General features: G+C 49.5%; 3 protein-coding genes across 3 annotated transcripts; 2 read left to right on the top strand and 1 right to left on the bottom strand.

Moving 5' to 3' along the window:
• Positions 1-294: 294 nt before the first annotated feature.
• On the top strand, positions 295-1,249 carry LOC140216638 (uncharacterized; the record flags this gene model as incomplete). The annotated part of the gene is made up of 1 exon (XM_072287016.1): positions 295-1,249. A coding segment is annotated over exon 1 (753 nt), but the record flags the coding sequence as incomplete, so codon positions are not given.
• A 5-nt stretch (positions 1,250-1,254) lies between these two features.
• On the top strand, positions 1,255-4,188 carry LOC140216845 (putative nuclease HARBI1). Its single transcript, XM_072287436.1, has 3 exons — positions 1,255-2,018; positions 2,109-2,250; positions 2,763-4,188. Exons 1-3 carry the CDS (start codon positions 1,473-1,475, stop codon positions 3,260-3,262), a joined length of 1,188 nt encoding a protein of 395 aa, XP_072143537.1. The 5' UTR covers positions 1,255-1,472; the 3' UTR covers positions 3,263-4,188.
• LOC140216846 (uncharacterized) lies at positions 4,184-7,580 on the bottom strand. Its single transcript, XM_072287437.1, has 5 exons — positions 7,164-7,580; positions 6,992-7,100; positions 6,661-6,778; positions 5,891-6,297; positions 4,184-5,495 (listed from the first exon to the last, which is right to left on the bottom strand). The coding sequence occupies exons 1-5, from the start codon at positions 7,427-7,429 to the stop codon at positions 5,247-5,249; spliced, it is 1,149 nt and encodes a 382-aa protein (XP_072143538.1). The 5' UTR covers positions 7,430-7,580; the 3' UTR covers positions 4,184-5,246.
• Positions 7,581-22,400: the final 14,820 nt, after the last annotated feature.

Here is a 22,400-nt window from a genome sequence, read left to right as displayed (position 1 = left end):
CTTAAAATTTACACCGTGCTTAACCATGCTAACATTTGCGCCAGCAACATCGTCTCATCTTATCCCGATCACCGGGGTGAGCCTGGGAGTAGAGGGTGTTTTACAGTACATTGTACTAACATGGCTATGCTCAGAAACGGAGAGCAATAAAATAGGGTAGGCCGCTCAGGGGTGCCGGCATGAAAAAAGGGAAGCACGGGTAGATCACACGCTCCAGTGTGTTCATGGCCAAGGCTTCTGGTAGAAGTAACGCGCCGGGCACAGCTTTCGACCTACTTCACTGTTATATTCAGTTTCGTTATTCATTTCAGTTCTTTATTCCCCAGGGGGCGCTTCTGTTCTTCATTATATATATATATTCGTTGTATATGTTAAATAAACGGCTTTTACTTCGGGACGGCTGGAGTCTGACTTCCACCTTCGGTCAACACCACATTGGCGACGAGGATGTCGTGAACGTACCCCCAGCCCCACTGCGCCGTCCGTATCCGCCACCATGAGCTTCACCGGGCTTGCTCCGCCACCGTTCTTCCTTCCGACGCCCGGCCGTCCCTCATTGCCATGGGAGCAGTGGGAGCAGATGTTCAACGTGTACTTGCTGGCATCCGGAGCCGCCGCATTCAAGCCGGAGCAACGCAAGGCTATTCTTTTGCATTGTTTGGGGGCGGAGGGCCAGCGTATTTATCAGACGCTACATGCAGGGACGAGCGCCGCAGCACGCGCCGATGACAAGTCTGTCGTGGCCCCTCCTGACGAATACGACTCTGCACTCGCCGCATTACGGCACCAGTTTTCGACGTCGCGCAACGTTATCATCGAGCGTCATCGCTTTCACCGCCGCAGCCAACACACAGGCGAGTCCGTTCATGACTTTGTTGCCGCTCTACGGGAGCTAGCGTCACATTGTTCGTTTGCCTCGAAAGATGATGCTTTGCGGGACCAATTCGTTGCCGGCGTAGCTTCCACTCGCGTACGTGAGCGGTTACTGCTCGAGGGTTTCACACTTTCATTCGAGAATTCTGTTCGAATTGCACTTCAGTTTGAGCAGGCGGCTGAAGAGCTAAAGGAGTTTTCTGCTTCGGTCGAAGCAATTTCGTTGCGGCAGCGTCGAAAACCATCATCGCATTCTTCGAAAAAAAAAAGGAATTCACGACCGGCAGCCACCGTAGAGCAGAATTTAACGAGGAGCGCGGGCGGCTCACGTGCGCCGCAGCGGAACCGCCCCCCTCAGCGGAACCGAGAACAGCTGTGCGATTTTGTAGCAATTCTATTACTTTTTCCATGCCTTTTGCCGCCATCACTGAGCAGCCATTGGTCGAAAATGACCGGGCCGCGCCCATTTTGTCTGTCAATCACGCGACGTCAGGAACCCGCAAAAACTGTAATCGTCATCGTGACGTTGAGGCACTCATTATGCGGAGCAAAAGGCACGGATTTTTGGAACGGCCTGAGGCAGGGTCGTTTCCGAAGGCATGAAAAAAATGGCCGCCCCTCTGATCGCTATGGCCGTGGCTCTTCGCCGTCGCCGGCGTGAACAGGGAGAGCCAGACGACGCGTTTGACATGCCGGATGACCATTTTCGACGGCGTTTTCGCCTCTCGAAGGGAACGGTGCGGTTGTTGTGCGAGGAACTGGCGGGGGAACTAGAAGCTGAGCGAGCGACGGGACTGTCGGTGGAGCGGAAAGTGTTGTGTGCGCTGCGCTTCTTTGCTACCGGGAGCTTCCAAGCGTCCGTTGGGAGCGAGGAGACGATCCGTGTGTCGCAGTCGACGGTGAGCGAGTGCGTGCGACGTGTGGCAGAGGCTGTCGTGAACGCAGGGGCCCGCAACAAGTGGGTCCATTTTCCAAAGACAGCCGAGGAAAAGGCAGCCGTGAAGGAGGGTTTCCTTCGGCGCGGCGTTATCCCCGGCGTCATCGGATGCGTAGACGGCAGCCTCATAGCCATCATCGCACCCAAGGGTGAGCGCAAGGCTGTGTTCATGTGCCGCAAGGGATACTACGCCCTCAACTGCATGTTCGTAAGTAAAACTCACGTTTTCTGCGATCCTTTTTGAAAGTTACGTTGCTCTTGCCAACGGGCACTTTCTCTGGTTTACGTTTTACCTCAGATCTGCGACGCGGACATGAAAATCTTGGCCTTGGACCCTATGCGACCGGGGTCGGACCACGACGCTTTTGTCTGGCGGACGACATGGTTGCGCCGGCGGTTCCAAGCGGGGCGCATCGTGAATGCCGGGGAATACCTCCTCGGTGAGAAAAAAACATTTTTTTTTGGCGCAGTCACGCTTCAGCAGCGCAGAACGCCGTGTCCGCTCCAACCCAAACTTTTAACCAAACCACAAGAACATCAGTAATTCCGGAGTAAAAAAAGAAAATTAAGACATTGACTGCCACCATTGGCAATGTTCGAAGTGTTAAGTTACAAGCACATTATGTGTCTGCGAGGAGCTGACGAAAGCAACACGTATTAGTGCTTTCTGCACCCAGTGACTGCCAGAAGCAGAAGAAATGAACACACATTACTGCTACTACTGTCATTGATAGCACCAACAAGTGTTGATTTCTTGTTTGTGGCAGGCACCGCGTACACTTGTAAATTGGTTAAGAGTTTGTGACGGGTATGGACATGCTCAACTCATGCTTTTACTTGGGACTTGCAACCCTGAAGTCTACCTTTGTTGAATGATGCTGTAGCTTTCCTCAGTTGACAACTTGCCTCTCGTCAGCGGAGTACTCAATGTACTATTTCCATCTTTGTGCAGGTGACAGTGGCTACCCCTTGGAGCCGTGGCTCCTGACCCCGGTTCCTGGCCATCCTCCAGTGCACACAGCCGAGGGGCAGTACAACACAGCACATGCCGCCATGCGTTCCGTAGTGGAGAGGTGCATTGGGCTCTTAAAGAGCCGTTTCCGCTGTCTTCAGCGATATCGCACCCTCCTCTACGAGCCGGAACGTGCAGCCAACATTGTCGCGGCATGTGCTGTGTTGCACAACCTTCGCCTTTCTGAAGGCGACGAGTCAGGCGATGACAGTGATGACGACAGCAGCAGCAGCAGTAGTAGTAGTGAGCTTGACAATAACGGCGACCCCACGCCACACAGTCTGCCCCGTAACACGGGCTCTAGAATGCACTACTTGAGAGGGCGGGCTGTTCGCGACAATGTCATTGGCATGTTTGGCACAACCCGTGCGCAGCACATGCGTTATTTGAGGAGCGTGCGGCGGCAGCTGCGACGTCAACAGCAGCGTCAGCATCGTTAGGTGCATGCACACAGTTTTAAGTAATTGCATTGTGCATTTCATGCTGTGAAATTGCAGATACATTTCCCGTGCTAAGTTGTAGTTGATGTCTGCGTAATGCAAAGCATTCATGATTTGTTGAGAAATGTAAAAGTTGTTAAAAAAATTAAATTATGGGGTTTTACGTGCCAAAACCACTTTCCGATTATGAGGCACGCCGTAGTGGAGGGCTCCGGAAATTTCGACCACCTGGGGTTCTTTGACGTGCACCTAAATCTAAGTACACGGGTGTTTTCGAAATGCGGCCGGGATTCAATCCCTCGTGCTCAGCAGCCTAACACCATAGCCACTGAGCAACCACGGTGGGTACATAAAAGTTGTGTAGTGAAGGGTTATGTAAAGCCTGCACTTATAGTAAGTAAAACAGTATCGTTAGAGGTGACACATGAGATTGAAAGCAAGCTAAAAATAAGTGCATATTCAAAGTGTCTGCCACAATTTGCTTGTTGCTGCTGTCGTCATCTAGATGCATGTAGCCTGATTCTTACTCGTATCCCCTTACGCATTGATGGACATAAGCGCCTGTCTCCTCACTTTCTACTAGCACAGAGAAGCTCACAGAAGCCAAGATGTACAGTGCACGTCACACCTTCCGCTCCATGGAACGTGCTGTTGCACGCGCAGCTTCTAGGTCCTCCACCATTTTGTCTCGCAACAACGGCAAAGTTCCTTTCGAGTGACGAAAATGCCGTCCAACTGGTCATCCGACATGTCAAACGCTGTGGCTCCCGCGAAGTGTGTGCACGCACGAGCAGTTGACAGATTTCAACAAAGTGACCTCACTTGTATATAGCAGAACTCAGCAATGTTAAACAGTAATATTTGTACAGTGCAAGCTAGCACTAGAAATGTGGTTGCGATGTGTAAATAAAAGCACTAGAGGAAAACTGCACCTTTCTGTATTTCAGCCTTCAACATACACTTGTTTATGTACACATCACATGCGACAGTCTCTACATTGAAGAAGTGTGAGAATCATGAGTACTCAGTAGTAGAGACATTATGCAACATATCACAGACATGTTGGAATAAATATCGGATCACATTGTTCTTGCATCATAATATATCACAGGTAACGGCATGCATCGTTTAAGAAAACTGTTGTACACTGCACAAGTACACAGTAATAACAACTGGCTTAAACTGCACCAGCAACAGAAATGAGCAGGTGCTTAAATCACATGCCAACCGAATATTTATCACAGCGAAATGTATAGGTACATCACTACATGTGAAAGGAACATGCTGTTGTGGTGCTCAAAGTGAAAGAGCCATAGCACCATATTATGATATTCAGTAAGACAAACTGCATAAATATTACACACAAATTGCACCACAAGGGCTAAAATACAATGTATCACAACCTGAAAGATTACTGAATGACAACAAATTGTTTGATAATGAGACAGATGTGCAAGAAAAGAGACATTCCAGCTCAGTACGTAGTGACACAAACAAATATGCATATGCAACAAACAAAAAATAAACATTACAAATGAAAAGAAGGAGCATAGGCAAGGAATTTTCATAACTTTTTTCTTTTTTACTGTGTATATTGACAGGTTGCTTTCGACATTATAGTAAGGCCTGAAAATTTCACCATTCGATGACAAGGATTAAATTGTAGAACACTTGCAGTGTGGCGTCGTGCTTAAATTGACATGACAATAACTAGGCACCTCAAAATTGCAGTGCCACAGTCGGAATGCCCACACACACCAGGCCTACAGGCACTTTTGCAGGTGAGCCTGATGGTGTGCACGCTCTTATGGCTGAAGTAAACCTTGAAGAAAAAATTCATGCTGCAACGGCTATGCTACTTATGGTTGCATTAAAGGGTGACTTCAGCAATTATTTATTTGCAAACTAGCAATATTTGCCCTTCATATCATTAATACATCAGCAAATTTTAAGATAAGTTACAAATTCCTTGCCTATGCTACCTTTAATTATGTGGGGCCTGAGAGGGGGGAGGGGCTTGGCTGCCACCATGCCCCAGTGCAGCCAGCAGCAGCTGAAGCAGGCGCTCGTTGGTCTCGTGCGACCGACGCGCCACTTCGAGGCGTTGCCGCTGCACTTCGAGGCGCTGAGACTCCACTTCCCGCATTGCCGCCACCTCCTCCCCGAGGTGCCGCAGGCTCTCCATGTGGGCCTCGTGGTGCTGCCGCAGGCTCTGCAGGTGGGCCTCGTGGTGCTGTTAGCAAAGATGTGTAATTAGTTTAATTACAGAAGCTCAGTAACAGGGCCTTTGTGTGTTGCATTCATCCCCATTTGCAGGCTATTGTCTTGTCATTGTATATTCAAACACTGGAAATATCTTTCTGGCCCATCAAACTTGTGCCGTCGCATTCCATTAAGAAGTGTTACATTGCTATACCTGCTTCCTTGAATTCAACGCCACTTTTTTCTTTTTGCCACATAATTGCGTAGATATTTACACATGTTATATCACGCGAATGTGTACAAGATATCACCACAGGACTACACGTATACATTATGCTTGTTCACTGATTAATATAATTTTTAGAGAGGTCATATGCTCATCAATTTCATACGCAGAAAAATATACATCTGTGGCCTTGCACATACCTGCCGGTTTTGTTCCAGCAGTTGTTGGCGGAAGCGAGTGTCCTCTTGAACTCTGGCTTCCTCCAACTGGCTCTGGCGAACGTATGCGGCAGTAGCCGTCATCACAGCACCATCAAGTTCCTGCTGCCTGGGCTGTCTACGGGGTGCCCGTGGCTCTCGAGGGGTAGGCTGCGGCACCTGGGGGGTAGGCTGTGGCACCTGCGGGGTTGGCTGCGGCACCTGCGGGGTTGGCTGCGGCACCTGCGGGGTTGGCTGCGGCACCTGCGGGGTTGGCTGCGGCACCTGCGGGGTTGGCTGCGGCACCTGGGTGGTAGGCCGCGGCACCTGGGTGGTAGGCCGCAGCACCTGGGGGGTAGGCTGCAGCACCTGGGGCGTAGGCCGCAGCACCTGGGGCGTAGCCGGTGGCTCTTCATGCAAGGCAAAAGCAAAGACTGCTCATTCACTGTTATCCGACCTACACAGATTGATTGTCCTAACCAGTCACTTTGAAATGTCATTATAGCTGCATAGCTACAATAATGATACACAAAACAGGTAGTTAGAGCAAAAGATGCCACAGAAAGTTGCTGGTAGCAGTAACCCATAAGAAGCACAAGGAATCTCTATTACAACATCAAGTCATTTGTAGTCTTGCATTTCTCCTTCATGAATGAGAGCTGGATGTTGGACACAAAGGTAATAACAGCAGAGTGACGTACTTTACTTCATAGCAAGATCATACAGCAACTGCAAACAACAATGCTACTACAAAAGCTAGGTCACTGCCTTACGTGTAAGGCCACTTGGCCCAGCAACAGCTGCAGGGCCCGACACCACGAAAGCAGTTGTCGCTGGTAGATTTCTGCGGGAACCGCTGGGCCCTGCAGCTTCCTCTGAACTTGCCTCGTCCTGCAATCAGAGTAGTGTTCAGACATTGCGAGCAGTGTGTGCAATGCGCATCATGTACACAAGTTGCTGCTCAGAGTACATAACCTATATTGTCACTTGCACAAAAAAAAGGGCTTAAAAATTTTGCAATATTGTGTTCCAATGTAATGCTGAAAATTTGTGAGGTCACAGCAGGTCACACAAACAACACTTTTTTAAATCCAATGTACGCACCTCGCTATCGGGGAAGTACTCAGGGGGGGAAACAAGGACCCCTCCTGTCCTCATAAGGACGTCGAGGACGCGGCCGTCCACGCCACCCACTTTGCCACCTCCAGTAGCCCTGCAAACACGGCAACAACGACAACGTGGAACTACGTTACTGTCAGCATCATTAGAAGCTCACCTCTTCTCGCTCGCGGCCCTGGCCGCTTCTTTTTTCGCTTTATGGGCCATCTTGGCCCAATGGTTCCGCCAACGGCTGGTGGCCTTTACGGCTGGCCCCTGTGCGTTAAGCACCGCCGCCACCTCCTCCCACAGTTCGTTTTTTCGAGCAGCAGTCATACGTGGCGAGAACTCTGTAGAAGCTCTCGCCAGGTATGGGTGCTGCTCGATGAACTGCACGAGAATAGCCGCCTGCTCTTTGGACACCCGCGGCCCTTTTGCTGCCATTTTCTCTTTGTCAAATTGGGAATTTCAGCCGGCCCGCAGCACAGTAAGAAATTTAGAGGCAAACATTCTGTCTAAGCTAAGCGCCTGCATAAAGTGCTCACTACGACTTATTTCTGCCTTTTTATACCACTAATGTAAAAAAAGGTGAAGTCACTACTCACATTTAATGTTGTAGCAGCTTCTTTCTCGGAGCGTATCAGTGCAGGAAGTATTACCGATGCAGCGATAACTTTAAGGAAGCTATCGTTATGTCATGGCGGTGCCCTATGGAAAATGCCTTGACAGTTCTCGATCCACTATGTTGCAAAGTTTCACCTCGGGGGCTACGGATAATTCTTCTTGGCTCTTCCTAAAGAAGAAATTATCACACGTCAGACATGCAGCGAAAACCACACGACAATGCAAGCACTACACGAGCAATAATTACTCACCTCAATCAGTATCTGACGGGGGCGGGGCCGCAATTACGGGCACGCAAGGGGCTGTCAGCTGTTCAGACAGACACGCTAGGGGCTGTCAGCTGTTCACAGGTAAACAAAGGCTGCCATTTTGCTTGCGCTCAACGGCATGGATTGGATGCACATCCGACTACTATGTGGCTACGACTTCAAAAATAGAGCACTTGCGTTTGCATTTCTTTGGACTGCGGCAGCTTTTGCGTTGTACTGTAACAAAATGAATTTGCTTTACGCAGCATGGAAGTCCGCTTTTATTAAGTGCCGTTTTACAAAACAAATTTGCTATACAGTCCCGGAAAAAGAGAAGAGAATACGAAAGAAACATCCGGCCAATGAAGGGAGCTTCTGATTGGACGATCCAAGAAAACGTCGTGCCTACGTACACACAATTTCCAAAATCGGTGACGTCACGCGAGAAGGCATTGGCATGAAAAAAGTCATTTCTACAAAATCGCACCCCAGAGTAGCCGCTCCGGCTCGCCACATTGTTTCCGATGCGGTTCGCGGGACCACATCGCGTCAGCGCCACAGTGCCCAGCGCATGGCAAGACTTGTTCGTTTTGCGGTCACAAGGGCCACTTTCAAAGGGTATGCAACCGCAAGCTAACCCAAATGCAAGGCCGAGTCCGGGAAGTTGAATTTCATGAAGGTGTTTCGTCATCCAGCAGTGCTGAGGAAGTTTTGACTGTGCAACGTTCCGCGCGTAGCGGAATTCATATTCAATTGCAAGTCGCGAATGTCACTTTGACATTCCTTGTTGATTCAGGGTCGTCTGTTTCAATCCTGTCGGAGCAAGAATTCAGTCGATATTTTCAGAGCGTTCCGCTCCTGCCTGCTCCGCATGTTAGTCTGTTTGACTACTCTCAACGGCCGATTCCAGTGCTAGGTTGTTTCCAGGCAGACGTTCGGTTTAAAGGCCGCACAGCGTCGCTACGTTTTTATGTTGTTCACCGAGGAACTTGTCTGATCGGTCTTGACGGCATTAAAGCCTTGGATCTTCGCATTGAGGGTTCTGCTCTCAAGTGCTTATACACGTCCGTTGCTCCGCAGCCGACTGTTGTTGACCCGCTATCCTGTTCTATTTCCACATCGTCCAGCACGCAGCCCCGTAACAAAGCTCTTCCGCCAGCCTTAGCACATGAGTTCAGTTCACTTTTCAGTCCAGAGTTGGGTCTTGCTAAGGGGTTCACGCATCGCATCAAGACACGGCAAGGGGTGCCGCCTGTAACTTCGAAGCTTCGCCGTCTGCCATATTCTCTCCGGTCACCAGTATCACATGAGCTTCAGAGGTTGCTGAGCCTTGACATCATCGAGCGGATCGATGCTTCTGAATGGGTGTCCCCCATTGTTGTTGTTAACAAGAAAGATGGTAGCATCAGGATATGCGTAGACCTTCGAGAGCCGAACAAAGCTATTGTTCCAGGAATGGATAAGCAAGTGGAAACGGCAGTAAAAAACTGCCATATCTGCCTGGAGGCAGATAAGTCCGCCAAAACATCACCAGCACCGTTGTAACCTGTTGAATGGCCTGAGCGACCGTGGCAATAGCTTGGCCTAGACATTGTTGGTCCTTTGGAGCATGCAGCCTACAACAGCAGATTTGCTGTAACGCTTGTTGACTACCATTCTAAATGGCCAGAGGTGTATTTTTGCAGCGAAGTGTCCACGACCACCGTGAAAGACTTTAAGAAGTGTTTTTGCCCGTGAAGGCTACCCGGAAGAGATCGTTTGTGACAATGGACCTCAGTTCACTTCGCGTGAGTTCATAACTTTCTTGCGCCACAGAGGCATCAGTCTTTCACATTCTTCAGTATACTACCTCCAAGCCAACGGGCAAATAGAACGTTTCAATCGCACATTGAAAAACTTCATTCAAGTCTCACTCCTCGAAAGACGACCACTCCGGCAAGCTGTCGCAGAATACCTTGCCATTTACCGCTGTACTCCGCACGCCACCACCGGGGTCGCCCCAGCAGTTCTGCTGCATGGTAGAATGCCCCGAACCAAGCTGGATATCGTGGGTTTCTCGGCACCAGCATTTGCGGAAGATCCAGCCAAGGAGTTGGCGCGACTTCTTCAAAGGGTTCGGCGTCAGCAGCAAAGCAGCAAGCACTACACGGACAAAAGGAGAGCCGCCAAGAAGACGAAGATAGCCGTAGGCGATTTTGTCCGTGTCAAAAAACCGTCCGTTCGGTTCAAGGGAGACTGCGCCTTTTCTTCACCCACTGAGGTGATCAAGAGGAGGGGACCAGCCTCTTTCCGACTTGGAGACGGCCGTACGTGGAATGCCTCCAAGCTTTCCAGGGTTCCGGAGAGGGGCACCTGGGAACCGGGCCCACCTGCCACGCCGCAGCCGCGGTCTCCTGAGGCGCTGCAGCCTGCCACGCCGCAGCCGAGGTCTCCTGAGGCGCTGCAGCCTGCCACGCCGCAGCCGAGGTCTCCTGAGGCGCTGCAGCCTGCCACGCCGCAGCCGCGATCTCCTGAGGTGCTACAGCCTGCCACGCCGCAGCCGCGATCTCCTGAGGTGCTACAGCCTGCCACGCCGCAGCCTCCTTCTCCCAGGACGCAGGCACTGTCTCCTGGCATACCGCAGCAGCAGCTCAACGAGCCCGTCGCCAGTGCGACGTCCAACGCGGCCGACCCGAGAGCGCCGGCCACCGGCCTGGCTCCAAGACTATCAGACCAATTAGATGGTGGTCTGACATTGTGTACATAGGTTGTAAATATGTGTAAATAAGTACATTGTGCATGCTTTGGGGTTTTCCTTACTAATACTTACTAACAACTAACCACTAAAAATAAGCGAGGGAGTATGTTATATTCAGTTTCGTTATTCATTTCAGTTCTTTATTCCCCAGGGAGCGCTTCTGTTCTTCATTATATATATTCGTTGTATATGTTAAACGGCTTTTACTTCGGGACGGCTGGAGTCTGACTTCCACCTTCGGTCAACACCACATTCACGTTTCTCACAGTAAGCTCTACTGCCGTTTTCCTTCACGTGCGAGATGAAGTTTAACGCGATAGCGTTAAGGGCCCCGTGTCGCAGAAAATCCGATGTCGGCGCCGTTAGCCGTATGAGAGAAATGATCCCGAACCACGCAGGCCCTTCGGCTGGCTCATAGGCGTTACTGAACTAATTTATCAAATAAAATGGGTCAAGAAATTCTTAAAGTATGACTTACACACAACCTACAGATGTGGTAGCCTCGGATTGTAATTTGAATATACGAGAAAACATTTTTGTTACGCGGCAACTCGAACACAAACCCCTTTTCCAGCTACTGTTTGAGGCCTGTCAGTGGGAGCGGCGTGCCTCGCTCGGTTCCTTCCAACACCACCCAGACGGCACTCGCAGCGGCGGCACCCGCCGTGCTGGGGGAGTGAATAAAACACGGAATGCTCGCCTTTGCCCATAGCGTTCGGCGCCAGCGTTGTTGCCGGAAAGCATGAGAAGCAGTCAGATTTTTGAATGCTATCGCGTTCCACTCTTAAAGGCGAAGTTTAAAGGGACTGAGAATCAGTTTTTATTGCAGTTATTTTTTAATGCAAGGGAAAGCTTACCGGTTAGAGAGTCTAATCATGAAGTGATAACGCGGAAAACGCCATGGAACATTTTTTATCAATTTTTTATCTGCAGTAAGGATATAGTTCACTGGAAGCATGATGAAAGTGGCGATAGGTGAGCGCGATAGCTACGCCGGCATGAGAACTGTGAGAAAGTATTATTTTGTCTATCAAGTCAACGTTCCTGCGATTCATGTTTTCCAAAACGTTAAAGTATTTCTGCAATAACAGTTACGTGTTTTCGTGGTTTCCTGACCTGCTTTGGTATTTAAATAGCAAAACGAAACCAATCGGATCGGAAACGAAAAGGACGATTTTACACACACGTGATACGCAGTTCAGCGTGTTGCCATAGCTATTGCGTGCGCTTTTGATTTCTGAAGTATAGAATAAAGCGCAAGTGTCGAATAATATAGCAGCTGTAATATTAAGCAATTATGTTGTACTTAATAACAGCTGACTAACGTATAGTAATCTCATCGATTACATCCGAAGTACCAAGATTTACCCGACAGGCCTCACGACTTACTGGCTTTTGAGACTTTCTTTGCCAATTTAAAGTTATAATCCCTATTTCAATCGCGAACAGCGTGCTTAATTCTATCACTATAAATCTGGTAATTCATTTCCATCAGCGTCCAACAACACATTCTCGCCAGTTGTCAGTCGATTTAAGTGTCCTCCAAGTTTTTTTGTTCGTGCTTACATTCGAGATTCATTCCGATAGGTTCGCCATCTGCAGAGATTCGCTGAAGCTTGAGTTGCCGGGAAGAACCAAAACGTGTTCTGTGTGCAAGCATGATGTCGATGTTGTGGATGCCAAGGGTCGCTGTCACTGCATCCTTGTATTTATTATGAACCAAATTGCGTATTTACCAAAGTTCTCACTGATATTGCCCTATGCACGTACACATTGTTAGTAGTGTTTAACACTTAATTTTACGCCCTATCCATGATTTTTTTCTGTGACATACGTGTAGACGCTATGACAGGATATCAAGAAGTGCACATATTTATACTAGGTATAGTCATTTGCGGATATGTAACAGCCGTATAAGTCGAGAATAGCACGAAACCTCTATTTTAGGCATATCCAAAAACAGATTAGCACATACATCTTCCATACGTTTACGCAAAGCGTTCTCAAGCCGTCTTTTGACGACGTTTTAAAGGCGCCTTTGCAAGATGTAAACAGAAGACATCTTAAGACGTCTCCTAGCCGTCTTTCGCAGGACGTCTTCCAGACGTGCGCAAAAAGACGTGTAGTAGCCATCCTAAATAGTTGTAGACGTTTTAGTTCTATTGGCCGGCCCAAGATATCTTCAAAACGTCTTGCGTTCAGTGGGATACAAACTAGCCCCATTTGGCTTAACTTCCACTGGCACTTCAACCAAACAAAACTGCAGAGTTGGAACGTGACAGAAACTGTTTATCTGGCTGAAAATCTTTGCAGCAGCCCCCACTCTCTGCCAGACCAAAATTAACGTGGAGAGCTTGCAGTGTCTCATTCGACATGTGGTTTCTCAAATCATTTTTTATCAACGAATGGCTGAACACGTCTTAGGCGGCTGCATTCGAAGAAGCCGCGCAAGTACGGACAACGCAAGCTCAGACAGCAAGGGCAACATTGGAAACCAAGCAATAGACTTCGAGGAACCTTTGATAAACATTGAAGGACCACGGCCGAAAATGACGTGCCACGACATGCGTGCGAATAATTAAGCTGTTGTGTAAGTCCACATAATAGTTTGTTATATAGCAGCCAGCACGGAACACGTGTACGTATTCGACAGCTGTCAGCCCTACCGCTTTTCGCCCTGCCGCTATGTCGACTACCGCAACTGAGCATTCGACATAGCTCAGTAAGATAATCCCTCAGGCGGCTAGGCTACCTTGTCGCTGAAAAGTACGGCCCAGAGGGCCCTACATGTCTAACAGATCCGCTTATTTGTCCGCCCTTTGCGGGTTTTGCTGATCGTTATAGGTTGCACGATATCGTATCAATTCTCCGTAATCCTAACCACTTGTTCCCCAAACCTCACACATCACCTATTTAAAAATAATATACGAAGCCAAGTTATGTCATTACGGAGTCTATTTGGGTTAGAGCATAGAAACTGTATGGGTTAGAGTGTACTAGACTACGGTCGAGTGGGCGGAACAGCGCTCTCCTGCTAAGGGCCGCGTGTGGAAAAATTTTGCGAGGGCGCTGCGAGCGAACTGGATAAGGGTGGAGGCGAGCTTCGCGGCATATTGAACGTAATTTTGCTGCAGGCCCTAGGACCGGTTGCGCGCGTACATTCTTTTAATAGTGCTTTATTTCCACTGCAAATATTGATTAACACATTTTTGCCACGTATATATATTCCAGGCATGTATTATACAACACGACGTCTTCAACTTTGCTGTCCTTATCTAGTGCGTCATCTGCTAGGAAGTGCGCGGACGCCCAGTTTTTCTTGCAAGAAGTCTGTGCGGTAAAATTTTTGATGGTTTTACTTGCATTAGTGCGCCCGCGATTCTTGTCGGCCGGTACCAATTGTAGTTTTAGCCAGTTGAACTGCTGTTTTTAACATCGTTTTCTAAATGTAACACATAATTTTGCCACAGAGGCCGCCTATCTGCATCATGAAGCTACGTAAGAAAATCTTATTGATATCGTGTCATTTGACGCGCATTTCTTGTTGGTGGAATACTGACCAGGGACAATGATCAATGCAAACAATATTATATTGAAATAAACCAGGTTACTTAACTGCATGGCACGAAAAGATGGAGATGACCAATATACTTCTAGGTAAATCTAAGGGTACATAGACATATATCTCCACGACATATATGGTAGAGAAAAATTATAAAATATTCTAAAGGCACTGATTGAAAAAGTGAGAACTCCCGTCCGGAATAAGCGTGTTTTTTTTGAAGCTGCACCAGCCCCAGGTGAACCAGTAGACTTTCCAAGAAAAAGAATCAAGGCAATTATTGGGCGTTAATATGAACAACAGTGTTCGGGACAAGGTATTTCCCATGTAATCAGACTCAATCGTAGAGACCGGGAAGTCTTTACCAAAGTAATCTCCGTGGCTTCTCGGGCGATCGCCTTCAACCTGCCAGCAGGCGAAATGAAGTAGAAACATATAGTCTAATCAAATGGTATGTGCTATTCAGATCGTATTCGACTTCAGAGTTCACTATTAAAAATTATTTAACAGCCGTTTGCGTTCGAATGTAAACAATAACAGCAGTTTTGAAGCCTCGAAGGTGAGGGGGCCGATGCGAGAGAGGACTCTTATTCCGAATGATTGTGCTGCTGGAGACTCGTGGCTGTTGCGCCTAGGCGCACCAGTTTCCGAGAGAATTAACGCACGGGGGCTAATTGGTTCTGGTGAACAAGTTCCTAGCTGTCATTCAATATAAACGCCTCGTTTTGGGACAGCTTGTAAATCTGCAAACTTGACTCGGGCAAGGAAAACATTTTTTTGACAGTCCCATTAAAACTGGGTGCCCGATGTAGAATCACACTTATCTTCTTCAACGAACACGGCAGATCTAGAAATATGTTTGCGTGTATGTGAGGCATGCCGTCCCTTTAAATGCTTCGGTATTGTTCTTATGATAGTGTACCGGATAACTTAAAGCAGCCGTTTATATTGCAGAAGCTGCTTATTTGAGCGGACGTACAGTCGGGAACGGCATTACATTGAAGGTATGAAATATGAGATAAGCGTAACATGTTTTTCTCAGTGATCAGACTTGAGAATAATTTATTTCGTTTACACCTGTAGAATGAAGCCGAAGGACGCAGCTACTTTCTTTATTTCTTGTTCTTTTTAATTGAACAAATTCTAGCGTTTTATGTCTGGCTATATATGCTTACGAGGCACCCTGTTCAGTTCTCAACACCTGTGGTTCTTTAACATGCACCTAAACAGAATTAGGAATCGAATTCCGCGACCTGACTTGGACCCATCAGCTCGAGTTTAGCAGCGCAGCGCTGTTAAGAATGGCCGTACGGGGTGGCAACGTGCCAGCTTTCAGCCCGCTGCACGTGTTCCAAGCCCACCAGACGGGGCGCCCTTTGGAGAACTGCGAAGGGCCGGCAGCCACGTGGCGCGCGATCAACTCAGGAAATTGGTACTTGGCCGAGCCATCCGGGACAAAGCAGAGTTCTACGAAGCCCTCTGACGTCGGCACTGAAAGCTGGGTGGTACCGAGAACTGTCCGGCCTTTTCACCTGTGTGTGTGTGCAACACGAACATTTCCGTCCACGGGGCACTCAAACGTGTGAGCCTTTGTGTGTGTGGGCCGTCCTGCGGGGGGGGGGGGGGGCGGCTAGTTTGCAATGACTGGACGAACGTTTCCGTCCACTGGGACTCCGTCCACGGGGATCTCGAAGAGTGACGTCGAACGATAACGTCGAACTATGACGTCAAGCGGAGAGATAAGCAGCGTTTGCCGGCTGCTAGTCGTGCTCGTGTCGTGCTCGTTGTCGGGAGCTGAGTGCTCTGCCATACTAGAAATGTACTAGTGAGCTGTGTGCTCGTAAGCTGTTTGCTGTATGTTAGTCTTGCGGGCTTCATATGGGAGTCGCGCTAGACTGCCAATGTACCTCATGTTTTAAAATGTTAATATGTAAATAAATCCTGTTCACCGAGTTCCTGTCTACGACCTTCAACTCCTTCAAATGGTGGCAGCGGCGAGATAGTCCGACGACTCCTACATCTGGTTGACAGCGGTAGGATCGTCCGACGAATCTAACAGCGCCATATCCACTTAAAAACGAAGATGTTAAGGGCTACTTTCCTCACTATCGCGTCCGCTCGCAGAACAAATCCCGAAGATAGTACAATACCAGGCCGGCCCGCAGCGGAGGTGACGCAGGCGTTAAGCACTCCCCATACATAGGCCGATCCCGAAGGCCCGGTATATACAATACCGGGCCGACCCGCGGCTGAGGTGCAGTTCGCCTTTAAAGAGACACTAAAGGTTACCAGAAAGTAAAGTTAAAGTGATATTAAGTAATGCTCTAGAACGTCTAAGGCGTCAATATAATCGCGAACAGAGCTTTCGTAACCGAGAAATTGAGGTAAATGCATGACACTATTTGAGACCCCCCAGCGACATTCCGGTACTAGTCCGTTGACGAAAGCACTCCTCATCATAATTTGTCACTAGTACTCAACTACTCGTATTAAAAAGATCATTTCATTAGATTATAAGACGGAAGAAAATGCTACTTGTCTATTTCTATTCGATTCTAAGAAAAAAATAACATTTTGACCCTTGAGTAGTATGGGTGATCGAAAGGTTTCGTTTTCGCTCGACTCTGCGCGCTCGACTTTGTGCCGCGCGCGCTTTGGAGTTTCAGTTGTTTCTTTATCGCGTCCTGCTGCGGTGGTCCTGCTGGCTCGCGAAACTTGCATTTGGAACAAGCAGCGAGAATGCCACGTCCATGTGATGTCGTGGGATGCGCGAACGGTCTGCGGAACTTGGTCAAGGGCAGTTGCAGCGGCGAATCCAACGTTACTTATCACTGTGTGCCAACGAGTGAACCTCTCCGTTCGAAGTGGTTAAGTGCCGTACCTCTGCCACAGCGCGCCGGAAAAGAGCCGAAACATCACGTAGTGCGCTCGCTGCACTTTCGTCCAGAGGATTACGAGTTCAACGCCGACTTACTGAAGTCGCGTGAAGTGCCTTTCAAAGCAGGCCGTCGTCGTAGTAGTACGCAACGACGCCGGCAGCGCGAGCCCTCAACAGCAGGTCACGTTCCAGTGCTTAAATCGCTGAACTCGAGCCCAGCATCGCGAACTACTGTGTCGTTGTCAGGGTCATCCATCACAACGAGCGTCGAAGTTGGCGTCATAAAATAAAGAACCAGCTTATCGTGGTGCGCTTTCCCTTCCGCTAGCCACCATAGTTCCGCTTTCGCGCTGCTGTCGGCTCTGTCTTGGCTCTGTTTCTGGCCGCGCGTATGCGTTTTGTGCAGAAAGGCCGTAGCGCCTCTTGCGGACGCCGTTTTACTCACCGACGGCGGAACGTCACTATGAGACCATGACGTCAATACTCCTCGATCGGAGGGCGGGTGACTTGAACTGCGCTAGAGGTACGCGGACGCTTCAGAACGCATTTTCTCTTAAGATAAGGCTCTTCTTCGCACGAAACAAGCGTTTCGAGGTTTCTGGGATGGTATTCCAACAGTCCACGTTGACTTAATGTTAACCTTTAGTGTCCCTTTAAGGGACCCGCATAAACAGCTTAATTCTCTGGTCATCCTTCACAGAGTGGAAGGGCGCTGAGTTTTGCTGTTGTTGTTAAGCATGGACTGGACATAGAGAGAGAGTGAGAGCCAATGATAAATGAAAGGTAGGGAGGTTAACCAGGACTGAGCCCGGTTCGCTACCCTACAATGGGGAAAGGGAACGGGAAGATTAAATGAAAAAGAGGAAGTCCACTGGGGATATCATTCGGTCACTAAGTCCGGATCACAGACGGTTACTCAATCTGGTAGCTTTCAAATATCGCAGCAGCGCTTTTGTGGCTTTTTGTAGCTGTGATATGCGAGGCCATGGTCCCAAGATCTTGTTCAATGTGAGCGGTTTTCTATCTAACTGATTGAGAGCTGTGCAGAGGTCATGTCTTTCATATTCAGAAGATGGGCAGTAACACAGTAGATGTTCTATAGTTTCCTCGACACCGCAGGCATTGTACTCGACGCTATCAGCTATTCCAATAAAAAACGTATATGCATCGGTGAATGCGACGCCCAAGCGTAAGCGGCACAGCATTGTTTCCTTATTTCGTCTAAGCCCAATAGCTGGTAACAGCCGCAGTTGCATAGATGGTTCGAGGGACTGGACATAAAATTTCGCACGGCTTACGAGCCAAAGATTAGCATATGTAATCGCAACCTAAAACTGTTTTCTACTCCCTAGTGCCGTCCGCAATAAAAAAGACCATGCCAATTACTCCGCGTTCCGTTCGCGTGGAAGACGGAAACATGAATGGCATGTTGCACTGCAGGTTTTTTTCTTTTTCTATAAGAGTACTTCCGGTAAATTCGAGTACAGGGCACCGGATGGGGCCGATGTTTTATTTGTTTGAAGCGGCAAGCAGGACGTTTACGTATATTTTTTTGGATGCGCTTCGCAAGACCTACTGATGAAAAACTATATGCGCAAAAGTACACACGAGGGATGGATACTGCTTGAAGAAGAAGAAAATATTTGTTCTCCAAAGGGAACCGTACAATAACATAGTAGGATGAAAGCCGACACTGCGGCCGCAATGCACGCACAGTCACTGAGCAGCATGAAAAATCAATAAAATGAAATAAAGAGAAAGAAAGGCATCTATTCCTAAGCCATAAATACATGTCATATCCAATTATAAACACCATTTGGGCGGTCTGATCCCCAACAGTAGTACGCGAAGCAGTACGAACGAACCCACCGAGCAGAATCGCCAGCAAGTCCCAACGGCGCGATCTGCCCATATGGATGGATGGAAGAGCGTCCCCTTTGAAACGGGGTGATGGCAGTTGCCATGTGGGATGTCGTGTCTGCCGAAGGACGAATCCCAACATAAAAACGTAACGCTTCTTTATTCGACTAACGATGGCAGCGGACGGGCATACCAACGCTACGTTCCTCCCAGTAGCGGATGGTAGGCGGTCTCTAAGCCAGGCAGCCTGTTTTTATAGCCACCGTCGGTGACGCATACCTCGGGTGACGTGGCCGTGGCGCTATGTTTTATCGACCATGCAGTCCAGCGTGCAGCTGTGTTATGCTGGGCCAGATGATAAGAAGACGGAGGGTGCGCAGAAATATGCGCGGAGTGTGTCGCCACACCACCATGCTCAGCTATGAATGGATGGATGGATGAAGGGAAACTCCAACAAGCCGAAAGGAGTAATAATTGCAGTTTTCAGGACGTCGTCCGGATTGACGGGTATCTGCCTGTAGGCCTTGACCAAGTCTAGCACGGAAAAAACGTGGCAGCCAGAAATGCAATGGGCGAAGTCCTGTATGTGGTGAACGGGGTACCTGTCCGGAATTGTGCGGGCGTTGAGGGCACGGTAGTCCCCACAAGGCCGCCAGCCTTCGGTCTTCTTAGGGTCGAGGTGAAGTGGCGAGGCCCATGGGCCGTCGGAGGGGCGGGTGATTCCCTCCCGGAGCATGGCTTCGAACTCTGCTTTGGCTATGCGCATGCGGTCCGGGGCAAGGCGACGGGCGCGACAGAAAACCGGGGGGCCTGGGGTGGTCCGGATGTAGTGCAAGGTGGTGTGCTGCACGTCGCGTGGCAACCCGCTGGGGCGCGTCAAACCGGGAAATTCGGCGAGGATGGCGTGGTACGGTGAATTATGTTCGACACTGAGTACTTTGATGCTTGGCTGGTGGGTAGTCGTTCGCTGTCCTGGCGCAGAGTGTCCCGTTGTCGCGTCGATGAGACGGTCGTGGCGGCAGTCCGGAAGGAGGTTGTAGTGCGCCAAAAAGTCTGAGCCGGTGATTGGCTCTGTGACGTCGGCGATGACAAAATTCCAATGAAGGTCACGGCGTAGGTTTTTAAGCTGGACGTGCAGGCGGAGCGAGCCGTAAGTTTTGATAGTGGACCGGTTTGCCGCGCTGAGCTCGAAAGACGTAGAAGGACGGGGACCTTGAAGGTGGGCTCGCGGGTAGCAGCAAATGTCGGAACCACTGCTTTGTAATTTGGTCGGTGACGAAGATGCGATGGCCTTCACGTTGGCAGCTCGCAGCCGTGGCTATACGAGCTGCCATTGGCGTTTCCCTGATCTCTAGCGGAGCAGGGTGGTCGACATTGCCGTGCTCTGTCCCCGAAGCGTCTATGGTAGTAACACCGGTCGTAGTCACCAGGCTGCTGCGACGGGGTAGTGTTCTAGCCACGGCTTTGCGAGTGGCGCGTCGGCAAGTGTTGATCAAGGCGTCGTTGAATGGAGCTGAGCAGTCGGTTGATATCGTCGATACACCGCGCGAGCTCTATGGTGTTCAGCGGTGCTGCGACAGCCTGGACGGTGGGCGACAACGGCGGCAAAGAGACCTCGATAACGCGATCAGCGATCCCGGTGAGTTGGCCGAGAGGTGGCGTAAGCTGAGCCTGCAGAATTGCCTGGACGTGCGGTGGAAGTTGTTGAAGCCAAAGTGCTCGCAGTAAGGAATCCTGGACTTCCATGTTGCCCGCGAGAGCACGCATGTGGCGGAGGAGCTGCGAAGGCTTGCGCTCGGCAAGTTCTGCGGACTGAAGTTGTCGCACCTTCTGGTCTTCAGAGAATGACAGGCGGCGAACGAGTTCCGTCTTGAGGTGTTCGTAAAGGTTGGCCGTTGGTGGGTTGGCAAGGATATCCCGGACCTCGCTGGCGTAGTGGGCATCGCGGTGGGCGACGACATAATCGTTGCGGGTCCGTTCTTGTGTGATGTGCGCGAGGGAGAACTGGGCCTCGACTTGGGCGAACCATACCTCGGGCGAGTCGGCCCAAAACGGCGGAAGCTTGACAGCTAGCGACACGCCAGACGCCGTGCGGGGCAGCGTGCGGGATGCCATCTGCCGGTGTTCTGACGTCCTCGGCGGAGCCGGCAGGATGCTGCTGCACGGAATCATCGGTTTGGTCGTGCCGTTCCTGAAGCTGTTGCTCTTGCTTCTGGATCACCTCTTGCTGAGCGTGAAACTGTCTGTTGAGAAGATCCAGCTGTCGTTGAAGGGCGTCTTGTTCGTCCGTGGCGATGCGTTCTTCGTTGTCCGGGTCACCAGATGTGGGATGTCGTGTCTGCCGAAGGACGAATCCCAACATAAAAACGCAACTATTCTTTATTCGACTAACGATGGCAGCGGACGGGCATACCAACGCAACGTTCGTCCCAGTAGCGGAAGGTAGAAGGCGGTCTTTCTCAGCCAGGCAGCCTGTTTTTATAGCCACCGTCGGTGACGCATACTTCGCACTCTAAGAACAGTTTACACCCTTTGGCGTGCCCCTTCTGCCACACAACGATAATCGTCATCTGCCTTGATGCGTTTCCTTTTTTTATCGCTGCGAGCCCGGAACTTTCCAGTAACGAACGGCACGCGCGTTATCAGCATAGAGCAGTTTACACCCTTTGGAGTGCCCCTTCTGATAACGCGCGTGCCGTTCGTCACTGGAAAGTTCCGAGCTTGCAGCGATAAAGAAAGGAAACGCATCAAGGCAGATGACGATTATTGTTGTGTGGCAGAAGGGGCACGCCAAAGGGTGTAAACTGTTCTTAGAGTGCGGGTGACATGGCGGTGGCGCTGTTTTATCAACCATGCAGTCCAGCGTGCAGCTGTGTTATGCTGGGCCAGATGATAAGAAGACGGAGGGTGCGCAGAAATATGCGCGGAGTGTGTCGCCACACCACCATGCTCAGCTATGAATGGATGGATGGATGTTATGAGCGTTCCCTTTGGAACGGGGCGGTGGGTTGCGCCACCAAGCTCTTGCTACTATGCTGCCTAATATCCTACCTAGGTTAACCAATGAAAAAAAAAACACTATGAACTACCACGTCCAAACTTTCTGATCCCCTATTGTGAACTGTTCTTTTGTACGTCTCCATTTTTTGTCGTTTCCCTACTTTTATTCCACCAATCCTCCAATCGTCCTTTACTAATCCCTATTGCGTACACGTCTACTTTTCCACTGCTCTCGCTGAACCCAAGGGCTTCAAGGAGGCCAGTGGTGCCTAAATCGACCGCTGGGTAGACGTCTTCACATTCTAATAAAATATTCTCCATAGTTTCCCTATCTTTACCGCAACAAGCACATGCTTCTTCTGTCTTCTTATATATCGCTTTTAGGTGTGTGTTCTAAGGCATCCCTATCTCGCTTCGAAAAGTAATGAACTTCCCTTTGAGTTATCATAAATTGTTTCTTACCTGATTTTCATTTTTTCCTATTAAATAGCTACTCAGGACAGGTT

Source organism: Dermacentor andersoni, chromosome 3, assembly GCF_023375885.2.
Source record: "Dermacentor andersoni chromosome 3, qqDerAnde1_hic_scaffold, whole genome shotgun sequence".
In the NCBI taxonomy this organism is placed as follows: domain Eukaryota; kingdom Metazoa; phylum Arthropoda; class Arachnida; order Ixodida; family Ixodidae; genus Dermacentor; species Dermacentor andersoni.
This window is presented reverse-complemented; position numbering and strand designations above follow the sequence as displayed.

Bases quoted from the DNA above. Each gene is read 5' to 3' on its own strand.
- LOC140216845 (XM_072287436.1), top strand. From the start codon at position 1,473: ATGAAAAAAATGGCCGCCCCTCTGATCGCTATGGCCGTGGCTCTTCGC. The intron at 2,019-2,108 runs GTAAGTAAAACT...GTTTTACCTCAG, and splicing joins ACGCCCTCAACTGCATGTTC to ATCTGCGACGCGGACATGAA. The intron at 2,251-2,762 runs GTGAGAAAAAAA...ATCTTTGTGCAG, and splicing joins TGCCGGGGAATACCTCCTCG to GTGACAGTGGCTACCCCTTG.
- LOC140216846 (XM_072287437.1), bottom strand. From the start codon at position 7,429: ATGGCAGCAAAAGGGCCGCGGGTGTCCAAAGAGCAGGCGGCTATTCTC. The intron at 7,101-7,163 runs GTGAGCTTCTAA...CCGTGTTTGCAG, and splicing joins AGGGCCGCGAGCGAGAAGAG to GGCTACTGGAGGTGGCAAAG. The intron at 5,496-5,890 runs GTATGTGCAAGG...CTTTGCTAACAG, and splicing joins TGCTGGAACAAAACCGGCAG to CACCACGAGGCCCACCTGCA.